Consider the following 18,829-nt stretch of genomic DNA (forward strand, 5'->3'; position numbering starts at 1 on the left):
GAGTCGACGTTCCAGAAACCCATTGGGTTCTCGACCAGCGCATTGGGAAGCTCAAACAACCTCACGCTTCACTAACCATGCTAGGATGGGCACTATTTGGGCCAACAGGTCAAGCTAGTACAACCTCAGTCTTCATAAACTGATTAGAAGCAAAGGGTTCCATCGAGGACGACATCCTCAGAATGTTCGAACATGAATATTCCGAAAATAAGTACTCAGACAAGATTGCTATGTCACTATGCGATAAGGTCATCGTGGAAATGACCGACAAACAAACAATATTGTTTGACGGACACTATCGAGTGCCGATACCCTGGAAGGTGGATTGGCACTCACTTCCAAAGAATAAACGTGAAATAGAAGAACGACTGATATACCTACGTAAAAGACCATTTGAAGGAAGAGCATCTTCGTAAGCAGTATGCTAATATATTAGCCACTCACGAAAGTAAAGGATATTTTTCTCGAGTGATTCAAACTATCGAGGAAGAAAGGTATTTTGTTCCACATCAACCTGTGTTCAACCCTAAAAAGCCAGGTAAAGTTCGAATAGTCTTTGACTGTGCTGCTAAATTACAAGGCATGTCTCTGAATAATTGCATACACTCTGGACCAAATCTTACAAACGACAAACGACTTAATGATGATCCGTCTAGTAATTCTGTTAAAAATGCTTCCAAGATATCACGTGGTCTCCCAAACTGCTTGTGTAGAATACTAATTGCTTTAGTGTAACCTTCTTCTTCTGGTAGTAAAACACAGTGTTCTATAGCATTTTTTACTATACCTTCACAATGGTGTATCAAATACATTACTCGCTGAGTGTCATCGTTTACTCGGTCGGCGATGTTAGCCTTGAATCCCTTCATGAACGTTCAAAACTTTAGAGGATTTCCGCCGAATTTTACGATCTCTATCTTCGGTAAGCTTGCTGTCATGAACAGCGACTTGACGCTATCTACGCATGCTGAATATGCAATGTAACAAGTCAAAATGTTTGAACATTTCAAACAAATGGTATTTGATAAAATACTATTTTAATTATATTTAGGGACGACGTAATCACGATGGGATAATATGTACTTGGAAAAGACCGTATGTGAAAATGAAAGGAAATGCATAAAAAAAAACAATAAAGATATACCTTTATTGATAGCTTCTAATTCTTCTTCGATTGAAACAATCTCTTCACCAATTTTTTCTAACTCTGAAAGCTAAAGAATTGATAACACGATTATTTGATGCTTATGTACGTAAGAAATGCATAATAATAATAATAGTAATAATAATAACGGCAATAATAGCATTGAGCGGTAGCTCAGTGGTTACGGTGATCGATTTCCTGCCACTAACTCGCAAGTGCAATCATCGATTCCACTTACCTTGATTTGAATAACCGGATTTTATTCATTTAAACAAATAAACATTGATACAAAGGGGCTATGATACTGCCCGGTTGCTTAGATCGAAGCAGGAGGTTTTCTTAGGGGGCCACACCCCAAACCTTCAACCTAAAGGTCTGATTCATAAGACAGTGAAGCATCGTCAGGAGATGCAGTCAAATGGTGGCCGGTGACCAACGATTGGTTCATACGCCAATTGTTCCTTCAGGATACTGGAGCTCATGTACACCATCGGTTTGGTATCAGGGTTTTCCAACTCCCCTAAGTGGGCTCTCGTTATCCACCAAACTGGTTAAGGCACCAAATATTCGCTTTTCGTCCTCTCAATTTTGTAAACAACAGTAGTGCCGCGAGAAGATAGTGAGTAGGACTGTATACGCGTGGATACGCGAGAGGATTTCGAAATAGGGAGTGGACTCTACCCACCTTTGGTCGTACCAGGGCATTTGGGGGTCAATAACCGGATAGTATTACGAGACTTCATATTTAGAGTACGGCTTGAAACAAAGTGTACGAAGCTGTATTTATTAATTGAGCTCAGAACAACTTATTTACGAATTGTGGATTTATGCTATTGGTATAAATCTAACATTACAAGCATAAACGCTAATAATACTGAACAATTATTCAAGTCTAATTGGATGGGATGAAGTCTGAACTTGCAACTAAGTAATTGCAAATCAAGTGATTATACACCAATGAGTAACAATTTTCCAAACTGTTGCGGTTTTCAGTTATGCTTTAAAAGGCTTAAGTGATGCTTGGCACTATCAGATTAGAACAACAGTTTATGACAACGTATTTATTCATAATTGGTCATTTCTCAACCTTATATGCTAATCTCCGTGGTAAATAGAGATAGGTGGAGACTAAGCTTGCACAAAACACGCCCTAATATCGAGATAATTCATGTCGTGGTTTCATCTTGTATGCGTAGTGATCGGATTTCAAAATCTTAAGTGTTTATTTACTCTTAAAGCTGCTGTGAAAAGAAGAAAAAAGGAATGACAAACTATGAAAGCGACCTTTTTGGAAAATCAGTACAATAAATTCTAAATCGGTTGTAATGATTATCATGACTATCCTTATTCTCTTAATGGCAAGTTTTAGTCTATACTAGATTATTCAAATACAACTTTTGCATCTAATGTCCTCTATATGCTTGATGCCCAACTTCTTTTAAACTATTTGTTTAAACTGAACGAATTATCATAAAATTGAAGAAAATAATTTTGTCCACAAAGTGAAATTTGCGGAAATGAAATTATGCATATTATGTTCAATATAATAATAATTAGCCTAGCATATCAAGGATGTCAACTAGTTCTGACAAAACTTCTGAACATTTATCTGATGAATGAACTAGTGGGTATATCAAGGTCATAAACAAATAGTTACTAACCCCTTTTAGTGAAGCCACGAAATACAATGATAAAATATATGTAAATGTTGAGCGAACAATCTAAAATTTTATTGTAATAAATATACACTTTTTCAAATATTCTGTTTACATAATACAAGAAAATTTGTATTTTGTGTTTGGAACTGTGGCTTAATCGTTAGGATGTTCGAATTTCGACCACTAAGTCCCTGATTCGAACCTTGCTTAGCTTCTGTTTAGGTAACCGATTAATATTGTTGACCTTCATACTATGGTGTCGCTCATAGCTAAGTAATTACTAGGTGAATGAATGAATTAAAATAAATTTATTTTCAAGAGTATTTTCTTTGTAGACTACGTTAAACAGAAAATATTTACTGAATTATCATTGGTAGCTCATGTACATACACATACACGGACAGTGAGTAAAACACATTACAAAACATACCATAGTAATCATGTTTGCATTTTGAGATATTCGTTTTTCATTTTTAAGATGAAGTTTAGCATTATCATTGTTCAATAGTTCGTCTGTTGTTTTAATTCCATCATTATCATTCACACCTAATTGACGCATACGATTTAAACGTTTTCTCTCCACAGCTCCAGTTCGATCAACATATGTATCTTCATCAGATGAATAATAGTCACGATCTTCCCAATAAGCTCGTGATCGAGCGTATTTAGAAGCGGTGGAACGATCTAGAAATTTTAAAAGAAACAAATAAAAAAACTAAAGAACTAGAAGAGATTATTTCAAAGTGTTAGGTTAATTAAAAATAATAGTTTGATAAATATTTCTTAGAAAACATTAAAAAAGAATTCTGGGGAATATAAGGTCCAAATTTCTGTAAGAATATTTTTTTGAAATAGATATATTCCCATGAAGGCAACATGGAGTAATCAGATAAGTGAAAGAAAATAGGATGGTATCGAATTTTACAATTAAATGAATGATTAACAGTAAATATGAATTAGAACAACACATGTAAACGATCACAAGATTATTTTCACTTAGTACTATCAATACTAAACTTGAATAGTTGAATATGCATAGAATTCATAGAAATAGAATGTATTCAAATAATCAGCGACTAATTTTTTGGACTAGAAGATATTACGTAGTATGAATAGAGTAGTTTCAAACTTGTAGATGTACATGTACAAGCGTATACGTTGAAGGTGGAGGAAGGTGATCTTTTATTCACTCAAAATACCTAGATTTTTGAGGAGACAACTCCCTACATAATTCATAACCAACAATGATCTAAAAAGTTTGTTCAAATTTATTAATGAACAGTCAAATTCCACTTTAAGGAATGTTATAGAAACCATACCGATCAGAAGGCGTGAACCTGATCTTTGTATTTAAAAGGAGTCAGCATTTAACCTTCAACTGTTGAGATGATATTTCGACTTATCTTCCGTTCGATTAGTTGTAATCACATTCTAATAAATTAAACTTACTTTTTCTCTATTCTGTTGTTAACTGCCAAATATCATTTGTTATAGTACTCAATAAAATTATTATTACCTCAACCAATTATGAAAAGAACCATCTTCCAAAAATTTCATTCTCAAATTCTATCACATTACATAAAACTGGTTTGTTATTGATTGACCATTCACCTATCAATAACCTGTTAATAGTCAGTAGACGGTTGTAAACTTTCATTGAATTCACGAACCGATCTAAGTTAGTCGACCATCGAAAAACTAGAAGCACTGGACGGCTGATTTTTCCTAGTAAGGCAACTAGTGGAGTTACTTCGTTTCGGATGTAAGTTAATTACCTACTGAACACAATGAAAGATGGTCGCACAATGTCGTGAACTGGTCGTAGTTAGATATTAACACCGTTGGATGCCGGCTCGATGGTCTAGAGTTTAGGCGTTCACGAGCAAGACCGAAGGTCCTGAGTTCGATTTCCGCGTGTAGGGTCTTGGAGAAGCACTGCTGAGTCCCGTACTAAGATGAAATCCACTTGCAATGTTTCCAGATTTCCAATGGTTGTCTATATAAGATCGGTTTATGATTTCAATTACGTTAATAATTGAAACTAATTAAACAAATTGGCTTGTATCCACTTAGTTGGAGAGAAAGTAATGAAATAAGATAAATTCATCGTATGTTTCAAACATTGCCGTTTTGGTCATATTTAATTGTATGAATTTCCCAAATCAATTGGTACTTAATAAACAATATTTACAATTATTTAAAATATATCTATATTTCATTACATACCTTTATCTGGGTCAAATTCACCCAAACGATCTAAAAGTTGACATGCTTCCAAAGCACAAGCAACAACAGCTTCTTTTCGTTTACCGGAAACAAGAGCTTCTGCGGTCACGGTACCTGAACTCAATGGCAACCTTTGTTAGTAACAATAACAACAAAAGAAAACGTAAAATTTATTCAAAGATCTATTAAATAATTAAAACAAATTTGATGCTTAACATTACTGATTGATCTTAGTAAAATAACTATTACAAACCAGGAAGTACTGGAAAAATGTTTTGGCCTATTATAGGGCTCGTCAACAGTATGCCTAGTCTTCAGGGATCGGACCCACGACCTTCACGGGTTACAGTGAGTGTGTGACTAGCATACTAGAGATGTATGTGCGAATCAATGGATAAGTTGGAGTTAAGATTGTTTTGCCTCAACTCAAAGTTGACTTTACCAGTTGAGGTACATTATGTCTACGCTTAGAAGACTAAGCATTAGCCAAAATAGCATACACGGAGTAGTAAAATAATAACCAGTATTCTGATTGAGGAATATTCACTAGAAATTGATACATTCCACGAATGAAATAAAACTTTTGTCCCATATTCTACTGTTAATCATAATCCGTCTATTCGATCAGAATTATATAGAAAACATAGTCCAAAAGATTTGACTTATGTTCTCTCCGAGAATTTTAAAGGGTACCATAATTCAATAACTAAACAACAAACAACTTACTCGATTCGACAATGTTGTTTGCCAAATGGTGCTTCAACAAATTCATACTGTGGAACAGGATCAATCCCTTCTCGTTCAAAATATGCATTCAATGCCCGCTTAGGATCATCACGATATAATTTTTCATGATTTAAACAAGTTCCAGATTGTAATAAAGTTGGAATTGGTTCAGAGACAGGATCTTCTACTAAGTATTAGATTTATTGAAAAATTTAATAAAAATTATGCTTTTTTATTAGCATAAATATTGGTAAGATTAGCATTAATTTGCAGGGAAATGAATTTTTTAAAGTATTCCAGGTGATCACATTTGTATGAATTAAATGCTGTGATATATATATATATATATATATATATATCTTTTATTCAAACAAATTTGTTACGACAGAGCCTTATTGCTTCACTAGCCAAGGATCTGAAGACTTATTGGAAGAGATTATGGAAGACAATTGATTTAAGCAAGCAGTAATCGCTTACAAAAACATTTATAACATTCTTGAAAGTAAGTAGGCCTTAAGTAGGGGATTTCAGCTACCAAAATCCAAATTTACATCCCCAACATAAATTATGGTCACTCTTCGAAACAATAATAATTTACCAGTCATAGGCAAAGTAGAACCTAGAACATATGTCTATCAGCCTGAGTACCCCTTACACTAAATCAACCCAGCAAGATGAAATTATTAATATAAACACCAAAGTAACAGAAGTACTAACCGTATTAGTCACAGTAAAAAACAGTACAGATAAACAAAGTGATTCGAGAAGAAAGAATAAATTCTTAAAATAAAAAAGTACAAGATAACTTTAAAACTCAAGATCGAAAGAGAGGCAGAAAGTGAATGCACTGGCGACAGCGTGGGTTAATTTAAGCCATGGTCACCTAACGTATTCAACCATTGGTCGCAGTTATCATGAGGACCGCAAACATATAGTCTGTATCCAAATACTCAGCTTATTCCAACGGTCGATTGCTTGACAGATTGATCCCACGCCTTAATTTGGTTACTCATAGATTTTTATCTGCCCACTCTTATACGAGCGAATATCGTGAGCGTGTAAAAATATATCAAGATAATTCGAATGTCAAGCAATGAGTATATATTCAATATATTATAAAGAGTTTGGACAATGGTTAAGCCGACTTACTTCCAACTATCCGGTCAAAATTTCAAACCATCCCACACCAACTTGAGCAACCAAATAGTAACACCAGGAATCACACGAAAAATATGGGTCATATTCAAGTCTATGAAACTGTAGTTGTTTGAGTTCCTTTACACTTAAAGAATAACATTATTCCTAAATCTTTGACTTTAAAAGTTTAAGGTCAATTTACTTGCGGTAAAAGTACAATATACTGACGACTATATGACACTTATAAACTAATCAGGAAAAACTGCCTAGCCATAAAACGATTAACGATGTAAAACAGTGTGATATCAGCTTTAGTCTGAATAATTAACCCTAAAATGTCAAATTATCCCTTGTAGTTAAGAAAAAGGGTCAGTTTTACACATATACACACATATCAGGAGTTTAGCTAATATTGTGAGTTTTCGTAACAAACTGACTTCCCTTATGATGCAAAACACAGGGTTAGGGATTTCAAAATGAACTGAAATCAGTTATAATGCAATGCTTTGCCACTCTTTTGTTTACAAACTTGAGAAACGTAGGGTCGACATTTAGAGTAAGAGTAAGAAAGGGAGGATTTTATCTAGCTTCACTAAACGCTCTTGATTACCCAATGAACGACATTAAGTACATTAATACACAATCTACCTTGGGAGCAGGAATGTTTTGTAATTTAGCTTAAATAAATACTAAATTTCACTTTTTGGTTGTACAATAGATATTTTGAGCATCCTGGGAACCAAAAATTGACAATATTCATTTCGTGCAATATAATATACCCTTATGAGTCAGGGTAATTTTACATCGGTTTTCAGGAGAACCAGACACCATACAAGGTTTAACGCCACAATATGAGAATAGTACAGTCCAATCATGTGGCGCAACCACACAGGTACCAAGCACCCTGGTGGACCAAATCGCCACACTACGGATCATCGTCGAACAATCAGTCGAGTGGAACTCATCACTATACATCAACTTCCTTTACTTCGAGAAGGCGTTTGACAGTGTAGATAGGAGAATATTATAGAAACTCCTTCGACACTATGGAGTTCCTGAGATTTTCAATATTATCCGGAACTCATACGACGGAGTACAGTGCAAAGTCGTGCACGGAGGACAGTTGACAGATGCACTCCAAGTAACGACCGGAGTCAGACAAGGCTGTCTACTCTCCCACTTCCTCTTTCTGGTGGATGACTAGATTATGATGACCTCGACATCTGAGGGAAAATGCGGAATACAGTGGACAGCTCAGAACCAATTAGACGATTTCGACTTCGCAGATGACTTAGCCCTCCTATCCCATACACACGAACTGTTATGTCCCGACAAGAATAATGAATGGTGACTTTTGGGATCCATTCATGGACGTATATTTCTATTCTATAATTATTAAGTAACTAAACTATGCATATACATATTACTCTTATTATAAGCTTTATTTTGACCCATAAACTATTATTATACGTTTTACCATTCTTGAGTTATACCCAGTATATTAATTACTGCCTTCCTCACTCACAGCCACATCGGGCTAATTCTTGTACAAATGTTGTTTCATATTTTATTGGTACGTTGTAGTCTGTTTGATTGGTATAGAAACTCAGTATGTTTAAAATACGATTCGTATCGCAGAGGTTCGGATTCGTGTTTTGGACTTAACTGGCTGGGTTAGACAGGAGGCGGGATCAATAAGGACTCCAGACTGCTCATACGGGTTTACGCGTCATTGATCCGGTCGATAAGTCACTGCTCTCTCATTGGCGTTATCACTACTTATCCATTGGCAGGGCACTCAGACCACAGTTATAACACGAAAAAATGCACATGAAAACAGCCAGTGCAGCAGCAACCTCTGCATCAGTAGGCCTCAACATGCACAAAGGAAAAACCAAGATCCTCAAATGCAACACAGAGAACACCAACCCAATCACACTTAATGGCGAAACTCTGGAAGATGTGGAATCCTTCACATACCTAGTCAGCATCATCGATGAACAAGGAGAATCAGATGCAGACGTAAAGGCGAGGATTGGCAAAGCAAGAGCTTCTTTCCGACAAGTGAAGAACATATGCAACTCAAAACAACTCTCAACCAATAGGAAAGTGAGAATCTTCAATACAAACGTCAAGGCAGTTCTACTATTTGGAGCTGAAACTTGGAGAACTAAAACAACCACCATCAAGAAGGTACAAGTATTTATAAATGGTTGTCTACGCAAGATACTCAACATCCATTGGCCGGATACCATCAGCAACAGCTCATTGTGGGAGAGAACAAACCAGCTTCCAGCTGAAGAGGAAATTAGGAAAGGACGGTGGAAATGGATAGGACATATATTACGCAAATCATCAAACTGCATCACGAGGCAAGTGCTAACTTGGAATCCCGAAGAGAAGCGTAAAGGACGAAGGCCAGAGAACACTACGCCGGGAAATAGAAGCAGATATGAAAATGATGAATAACCACTGGAAAGAGGTGGAAAGGATTTCCCAGGACAGGGTTGGATGGAGAGTGCTGGTAAGCTTCTCCACAAGGAGTAACAGGCGTAAGTAAGTAGGTTATTCATTTCGTTAATAATAACACTCAAGTTATAAATCACTGCACTTAATTTTGATTGATTAACATCAGGCCGTCAGTTTATCATACATTTACTAGTATAGGAGTTGTGGAGATTATTAAGTTTTTGATTGAGATCATGAACCGATTGATGTTAGACCACCTTTAGAAACCTGGAAGCACTAGACGGCCGTTTCGTCCTGTTGTGGGACTCCTCAGCAGTGCCCATCCACCTTATTTATTTTATTACTAAGAACTTGATGCATTTGGGAAGTTGTATGACTGTTAAGACAGAGTGCTGCCAACAAACGAGAACTATTTACTTACAGAAAAACCCACAGTAATTCATGTCAATTTAGTTTATGCTATACCCTATTCTAATGTAGGTCTCACCATAGGAGATACAGTGTAAAATGCTGCCATGAGAACTATTTCACTCTGTCCTTATACAACGATCTATGTAACCATAATTTGTATTCAGTTATAGCTGCCTGAGAACGACTTCATGTATTCATTGGTGATATAGTTCAGATCACACAAAGTAAAATTGAGAATAGTTCATTCAATAAATGCTACCGCCTTAAAATACCATAACATTTCATCCATGTCACTAAAGCGGTATCTATTTTGCACATTACTTCTTTTGTCACAAAGTATTCTTATTTATATATTGGCATCTCTTGAAATATCATAACTTCCTGAAAGATATTTTTAAAAAGTCAGCTTAACTTACACGACATCCCCCAGTTACATTCAAGCTTGACAGTATTTGAATTCTGTATTGATGAAATATTGCGTTCCATTTTAAGATTCATCTTATACTCTTCATGAGATTTCTTCAAATCGAACCAAGAATGTGAAGTTTGTTGTTCAGTGTCTTCTTCAGGTCCTTGAAGAATATGCAAACGTGTACTACCACCAAATCGTAAAACATAACCAACACGAATACGAACATATCTTCCTGGGGGTAGACGTCGCTTTATGATAAAAAAATGATTAGAATAAAGAAAAAGAGAATTATATCTACATGAATTTACGGATTTGAACCAAAAGTTAATACTGGGATTGAATGAATAGCAAACCTTGAAGAGGAGTACGGGCAAATATAATTTGTAGATGACTGCAACGGTGGTTAATCATCTACTTTACTAAAATATATGTGATACTGATACAGAGTCAATCAGAGATCGGTCAAATGATAAGTGCATACGATTGGCGAAGAAGTAGCTTTCAATCCTAAAAAATGAGACGTACACCACTAGTGGTTTGATGTTCTAGGGAATATATATATGCAATGTGTAGCGGTTCAGTTTAACCAGTAAGTTTTTCTTAATAGCTGTCTTTTCACCCGAGTAGCACGTTGGGGTGTGTATAGTTAGTCGATCAATCAGCAATAACGTAGAACCTCGTATGTACGTACATCAGTTTGAGTTGCCACACCACATTAGCACACAGATACAACTCTCGATTCAAATCCCGTAGCTAATTTTGTAAATAGTTTTTAATATTATTTGTATTTATTTTGTCAATCTTTCACTGTATGTATATTTATCATTAAATGACTGTACCTGTTGTTTTAGTGAATGACCTTGAACACACTTTCCGTTGTGTTACTGACATAGCGTGACATACTGTCGTTTGCTCTCAAATACAATGCTATACACACATACCTTGTTCTACCTTCGTCTGTGATTGAGCTAATTGCATTCTAAATCAAACTATCTGCATTTATAGACTGTGGGTCGGAATATATCATACCTAACATTAGTTTACATTACTGGAGAGTCCAACAACCTGAGCGGAATTACCGAACATTTATAATTGTGGATTTTCAGTACCAGACCCAATCTGAACACGCAGCAACTTGGTGAATTTAAGTAAAGTCCCTAATTTTATGTTGTATTAATAACTGTTAACAGTATTATTTACTCTTTATAACTTGGTTAACATTTTTTCACGTTCATATTCGTCTGGTCCACCACAATTATTTGGTGAGCCTCGAATTCATTATAGACGTTTACTGTTTATATATATATATATATATATATATATATATATATATATAATAATTATTATTATTATTACTTGGCACATCATTTTTGTTTTTCCCACTATGAACTCTCCCATACAAACCTCAAGTCGAGATGTTACGAATGTCCCTCTTGACATACACCAAAAAACAGCAGATTTAACTCAGCAGTTAGCAGCGTTGCAGGCGACTATAGCCACTATCCATACTCGTCCTGCCAGATCGACCTCCAGAAGGCGATCAATATCCCGACATCGCCCTAGATCACCCAAGCGTGCAGAGGATACTTGTTGGTACCACACGACTTTCGGTGAGAAGGCACGCCGTTGCACAGAACCGTGCAACTTTGAAACAAACAAAACAAACTACCAGGGAAACGATGCGGCCAGACAGTAATGGCGGCGCCTGTTTCTGGCCACTATCAAAGCCGTCTATTTCACGTCAGGGATCGAATTTCGGGCTCAGATTTTTTAGTCGATACAGGAGCCGAAATCAGCATTATCCCACTACACCTATCCCAACGACGGCACTCTCAGAGTAGTAAATTATCTTTAGTCGCGGCCAACAACACAGTCATCAGAACTTACGGAGAACAGTCACTCATCTTAGATCTCGGTCTCCGTAGACGTTTCACATGGGTTTTTATTGTAGCTGAAGTCAAACAACCCATTCTCGGAGCCGACTTTCTCGCTGCTTATAACCTACTCGTAGATATGGGCAAAAAGAAACTAATTGACAAGAATACAAGTCTACAGGTCATCGGCACAACCACCTCTGACTACGAAATTCATGGAGTCCGAATGGTAAGACCTGAGAATAAAATTTTCACAGATATCCTGTCGAAATACGAGTGTATAACGAGAGTCGATTATCAAAACGAACGCTCCACACATCACGTTCAACACAGTATCACTACTACAGGTCCACCCATCTGCGCCAGGGCGAGGAGACTTCCCCCAAACAAGTTGCAGTTCGGAAAGAGAGAATTCAAACATATGATGCGACTTGGGATAATTAGACAATCAAACAGTCCTTGGGCCTCGCCGTTGCACATGGTTCCGAAGAAAGACCAAGACTGGCGCCCATGTGAAGATATATCTCTGAAAATTTTGACTTATCATAATTTCCAACAATTTGGGGCGGATTTCATTTTGAGAGCATATTTTTCTTTCTTATTACAACAGAGCGATCATATCCATCATGTATTAAACACCACTCCAACATCAAAAGTACCGTAATAATGAATAATAATAATAATCGACAAATTCAGCGATTCGAGTGAAGTCAATCAAGATTACGATCTAGAATATTTGTATTTCACAACTAACCTTATTAACAAAAGTACCATGAGTACTTTCTAAATCTTTCAAATACCATCCAGTGGTGTCTTTTTCATTTTCTGATACATGACCCACAGCATGCGGTGGTTTACCATACTGTAATACAGCATGCAGTCGACTTATTGAAGGATGAGCAAGTACTGAACATTGTCCATTCATATTATTCGATTGTGTATAATATGATTGAGGTTGACGACCAAATAAACAATAACTTAAACCATCATCACATGAAGATTGCAAATTTGTATCTGAAGGAGATGATAAATAAACTGTACTCTCTGAAAGTTGTAAACCATTTTTAATAACTTCTAATTTATAATCTAAAGATGGAGGACAATTTAAAGCCCAACTTGGAGGACAATATATATTCGGTGTAGTTGAAGTGTTCTCGTCTAGTTTCTTTACATCTATTGAAATGGACTAAAATTAAAGAAATATGAGAGCAGAAAAACAATATCATATTAAATAATTGTTTTGGTAAACGTATATGATATAAATAGAACCAGATAGAGTGACTGATTATAAAATGATCGCATGATTTCGAAGTCATATTTTTTGAGTTTAGATTTATATGATGAATAGATCAATGTTAGACCACTATTGAAAATCTGGGAGCACTGGACGGCAGTTTTGTCCTATTATTGAACTCAGAAGTGCGCACCCACGATCCCGCACGCGGGAATCGAACCTAGGACCTTCGGGCGAAACGGTCATCCAGTGCTTCCACGTTCTAACATTGATCCATTCATCATATCAATCTCAACTTAACAATCTCTACAACCGTATACTAGTCGTATTTTTAGAAAGTTTATTTGTTTTTCATGACGAATTATCAGTTTCTAAATTTAATTTTGTAAAAATATCACAATACAATCTCATTAATTTGAGTATGACCGAATTCACGTTAAAGGCTCCTTTCTAAATCTTTCTCATAGATATAAATAGTTTTATAGGAAATTCATCATGGCCTACAAAATGTTTTGTAATAAATTTACTGAGAAGTTGTGTAGAAGAAATTGCAAGAGAACAATTTTTACCACCATATCACATATAATAAAGTCAAACGTGAAAATCGTTACTTATTTTAGGACACCTTAACCAGTTTACTTAGTAAACTATTAATAAAGTCATATATAGTGTGCCTTAGTAGTGAACCACAATGTCAACTACAAATAAATGAATATAATACATACATTCAAGAATCTATCATGTTCACAGTACACATTATACATTGTGCAACTTGTGAATAATCAATTACTTCGAATGTAAGTCTTTCGATAAGTTTTATGAACCTATTATATAAATAAAACGACTGGAAATGTGTGATTACTATTACCGCTGAGGGGTCGACTAATTTTATATTTGACATTGATTGGATGAGAGAAATCTTAGAATGATGAAAGCAGTAAGATCAGACCCAAGGCTTCCTTGTGGCGCTACTGGGTAGTGAGGACAGCCTTGCTAGCTAACTTGGACGGTCGATGGAGATAAGACTAATTTACCACTCTTCTGAACCTGAATCGCTTGAGATTTCAACCTCGAGGCTTTCAACTAGTGAAGAGCTTCTTGATGTGTACGCTTATGTATATGAATTGAACGAGTTCCAACTTGCGTAATTGTGTCTGCAGGTATATGCAAATGGTATGAGCCAGGTCAACAAAAGTAACGTTAGCTGAAATGTCTGTTTTGTCTAATAAAATTAGAGACCAAATCCAACAGATCGAAGACAAAGCAAAAAAAAATTTAATGGGTAGCAAATATTAGGGAGAGGTGACCACAAACCCTTCTTAACAGTGCTTATATGTATGCCATGAGGTGCATGAACGAATGTGTTCCAGTGGTATGTAGTGCATAAGACAGTAAGTATTAGCAAATACAAAAGAAAGAAGTGGTGACCATCTACCTTCCCAAGGGGGTGAATATGCCTATATGTATGCTATGGGATGTATGGGTGAAAATCTATGTGTTACCGGTATGTGTGTAACGGGTAGTGACTCCTAATGAGACGCCTGAGCGCCAAGATTAAGGGAGTTCTAAAGATTTCCCCACGCTATCACATCCACATGGTGGGCTTGTGAGCCTTAAAAACGGATTCTAATCCAGAAAAGCCACTTGGGATTCACTAACCTCTAATGTCTGGAACAACACAGTAGGGCGAAACCAGCTTTAGCAGATTCAAACTGACAAACCAGCCAGTTAGTCATAAACAACGTAGAATCTTCCATATATATAGAGCGGTTTAGGTCGCCACAAATCATCAACACGGTGAAACGAAACCATCAAAATGAATGTCAAAGTAGTAAGTAGTATCGGTGACCGTTAAAAAGCCATCAAAAAAGAAAGACAACCCTCAAACTCATGTAAAGAAAAAGGTATAAGTGTACTTTAGCGACCAGTTAATCAGGATCGAGAACGTGACATTAAGGTTTTCGTGAAGTTTCAATGTGCCTAACGAGCAGTTAAGTACCTTCATATACTGCTCGAAATGTTTAAAATTATGGGGGAGAATGACACCGTTAAATGTATCAAACCTCTAGTTCCATCTTTTTAGATTGTATATAACTAGCGGATCGACATTATTCCTAAACCCTTGATTCCGAAACAAACCTAAATTTGGTGGTATTATACGTTACAGGTGATGTAATCAGAAAGCGCTTCTTGCATTTTTGAACCAAACTCATTCACCTAAGTAGCTACAGAGCATTTTAAATAACGACCGATGTTAGTTCGCAATGAAAACCCTAATTAGGAACGATATAGAGAGTGAAAAATCTGCTTGGGTCGTTTTTAAGAATTCGAGAAGATAGATAGTCTACATCAATTAGGAAGAGTTTATATGCAGTTGCTTTACTATTTACATGTAGAGTAACCTGTAGAAAACATTAATAAACTTATTAATTGCGTAACATCTATTTATACTTCGCAATATTATTGCTTGCTTATCCAGAAACTATCCACCTATGATGCTACTTTCTGATTGGCCAGAAATTAGCCGAAAATTCGTCGTCGACCAAATAATATAAAGTAATACAATACTATAATTAGAGAGCCTAATGTAACCTATTTGTCAAGTACACGTTCACGTACTCAACCTAAAGCCATATGTTATGCTGAGATTGTGAAGGTTGTTCGAACGAAAGTAGGTGAAACGGCGTTTGAACCTGTAAATTATTGGTTGAAAACCGAACGCTTCCAGTTAAAGTTATTTTTCAATGCTAAAACAATATAATGGGAAGATGAGTGTTTTCAACATTTTACTTTTAAAACCAACCAATCAACAATTTACGATTCTTCTCTGAGTACTCCATATTTTGCGAAATCCTTTTTAATCAGATTAGCCTAGATTCAAAATAATTGGATTTTTATATTAACTGAGTGTATAAACCAGGGATACAAAACTATAGTTATGAGAAGTCTGGGTTGATCCGACATGGATTACCTTTGGAGTTTAAATTTTACTAAAAACGAAAACTTAGGAAAACTACTTACTTCAGAATCTGTGCAAGTTTCCCTTTCGAGAGGAGCACTGTCATCACTACAGGTGGTAGTAACTAACTCTTCAGTACTCACAATTTGATTTTTATGTTTTTCATCATCTTTTGGAATAGCGCTTTCCCATTCAGAAGTAGTGTCCATATTTGTTTCATGTAAGGGGTTATTTGATATATCAACTTCCATTATTTATAACAATTTATATTACTTTACTATCTAAAATGATAATAGATATATGATTATTTTACACTTATAACAAAAACCAGTTACAATAACAATACTCATTGAAATGATGACAAAAACAGAGAGCAGATGAATTTATCCCCTTAAACAGTCAGTAAGAATTCTGAGCATTGCAAAACAACTTTTATATATTCTGTTCATTGGGAAAAATAAAAGGTTGACAGAGGAGAAAGCTTTATTCCTGACACAATGAACCATCTACGTAAATCAAACATTTTTGTACGACTTTCCTTGGAAACATCATATTACTTAAATGCAAGTAAAATATTTAAATTGATCACATTTATAAACCTAACTAGAAAAAAAAAGGAATACAATCAAAGTAATGAAACAAATTTACAAAGTACAGATTTCATGAACTCAGGTTTTGAGTTTGTCATGGAACAGGATTCGAATGATTTTCTGAACAAATTTCTGATTGTTAAAACGAACAGAAAGAATGTTAACCAATAGATGAAGGATCCAGAATCATTTTATGGGGCAGGTGATATGACGGACAAAATCTTAATTGATTGAAGGATAAGTGAACTACAAAATCAAATCCTTCGAATCGCCTATGAAAATTTATACTTATTTTGCGTTAATGTTTTGTATATAGGCATGGGCGTTTTATTAAGCAAACAACCTTTTCTACTGCCTAATGGTCTTGTCTTCAATTTCAAATTATTTAGGGATTTGAATTAACATTACGGTTTCGTGAGCAGGTATTACTCGACTCAAATTGCATATCACCTATCGATTAGCACTCTTTGCATAAATTTTAACGATCGAAAATTCATTTATAAAATTATAAAAACGTACTTTAGAACATAGTGACACTATTTTTGTGGGTTAGCAATAATATTCATCCATATAAATCCAATTGGGTAGGACGAGGTTTGAACCTAAGACCAATCTATTAGCTGAAAGCCCAGTACTTCGAGAGTTAAGCTACTACTCAATATTTCATTAGAGTAGTATTATAACAAATAGAAGTGTAGATTCCTGTATAATATCTCATGTACAACAGTATCAGATTACTGGTTCAAATTCAATTAGTTATTAAAAGTATTTAATAACTGTAAACTAAGTTAGCGGATTACTGAAGTCATAATATCTCAAATAGTGGAAATATAAAATAGCATTCCTATTTACAGAGATAATCATTTGGTTGGAAACAAAAAGTTTCGTACTTACATGAACAAATTGCAAGATACTCATTTTTAGAGACAGAAAACAATAGTATAAATTACATACAGAAATTGTGAAGAAATATTACAACAAACATTTTTCGTGGCTGATACGGAATAGATGGAGTGTGGTTAGAATTGGAATCCAGGACACCTGTTTTGTCCTATTTGAGATTAGTCGACTGGGTGTACCTGCATCCAAGAGTTGACATTCACTCCAGGACTCAAACCCGAGACTGATCAAATTTCAGTAATAAATATTAAAAACAAAGATAATCCAAACCATCTCTAATTGATTTTTCTCCTGACTGCTTAAAAACACAATCACAATCTAAACATACAAACTCAATCTTTTTTTGCAGAAAAAAATCCATCTTATTTTGAACAATAGAACAAATACATTAAAATAAACTTATATTTCACAAGTGTACAATATTACAAGAATAAGAAAAAATTTTTTTCAAGATATTTTTTCAAAGAAGACCTTGACGTTTTAAATCTTCATATGTTTTACGAGATACAACATTGCCGACAGAATCTTCTAATTCTTCTTCAACTTCTGGACGCCAACGTTCAGCTTCTTTCATTGTTCTTATTCGTTGCCATAAAGCTAAAGCTTCTTCAATTTTTGTTACGTGAGCAAAATGAATTGTATTCGGTATGCCTAAACATCGCATACCATGAGCATGTCGCCATTCAGAAAAATGTTGTTGAAATGCTTTAGGACCACGGTATGTTTGATTACCGCATATTTCGCAACTATAATACATATTTAATCCATGCAATTTGTACAACCAATATGGAATAGGCTAAATTTATAAAAATTAAAAACATTAGACACAATTTCTATTTATTTATAATTCTTACTTAAATATTAAAAAAATATGAAATTCAGTGAAGAGATTTCTTTTGTCAACGAATTTCTTATCGAGCTAGTTGACAGAGAAATAGGAAACTTATCCGTTTTTTATGATATTCAATATGTAGGGTCTGTAATGTCAAATGCGTCGAGTTAGAAATTAAAATCTTCAGAAAAATCTAAGTTGAAAACGGCTATCCAAGATGCTTCATGGAGAAAATGAAAGGAAGACGGAACAAGGGA

The 18,829-nt window shown here is 35.3% G+C and overlaps 1 protein-coding gene across 2 annotated transcripts in view; it reads right to left on the minus strand.

Moving 5' to 3' along the window:
* SF3A3 (Splicing factor 3A subunit 3) overlaps positions 1 to 18,829 on the minus strand; it is a 40,726-nt gene that overhangs the window by 11,859 nt on the left and 10,038 nt on the right. The window contains exons 12-18 of one of the 2 annotated variants that reach the window (XM_035731522.2): positions 16,313 to 18,536; positions 12,812 to 13,243; positions 10,188 to 10,431; positions 5,755 to 5,941; positions 5,029 to 5,159; positions 3,233 to 3,486; positions 1,145 to 1,214 (exon numbers count right to left, since the gene is read on the minus strand). In XM_035731522.2, coding sequence (XP_035586035.2) covers positions 1,145 to 1,214; positions 3,233 to 3,486; positions 5,029 to 5,159; positions 5,755 to 5,941; positions 10,188 to 10,431; positions 12,812 to 13,243; positions 16,313 to 16,501 — 1,507 coding nt within the window. In that variant the 5' untranslated portion in view covers positions 16,502 to 18,536. Of the gene's footprint in view, positions 1 to 1,144; positions 1,215 to 3,232; positions 3,487 to 5,028; positions 5,160 to 5,754; positions 5,942 to 10,187; positions 10,432 to 12,811; positions 13,244 to 16,312; positions 18,537 to 18,829 lie in introns of those variants that run through there. The other variant, XM_012945527.3, reaches the window with a different exon arrangement.

This window comes from Schistosoma haematobium, chromosome 1, assembly GCF_000699445.3.
Source record: "Schistosoma haematobium chromosome 1, whole genome shotgun sequence".
In the NCBI taxonomy this organism is placed as follows: Eukaryota; Metazoa; Platyhelminthes; class Trematoda; order Strigeidida; family Schistosomatidae; genus Schistosoma; species Schistosoma haematobium.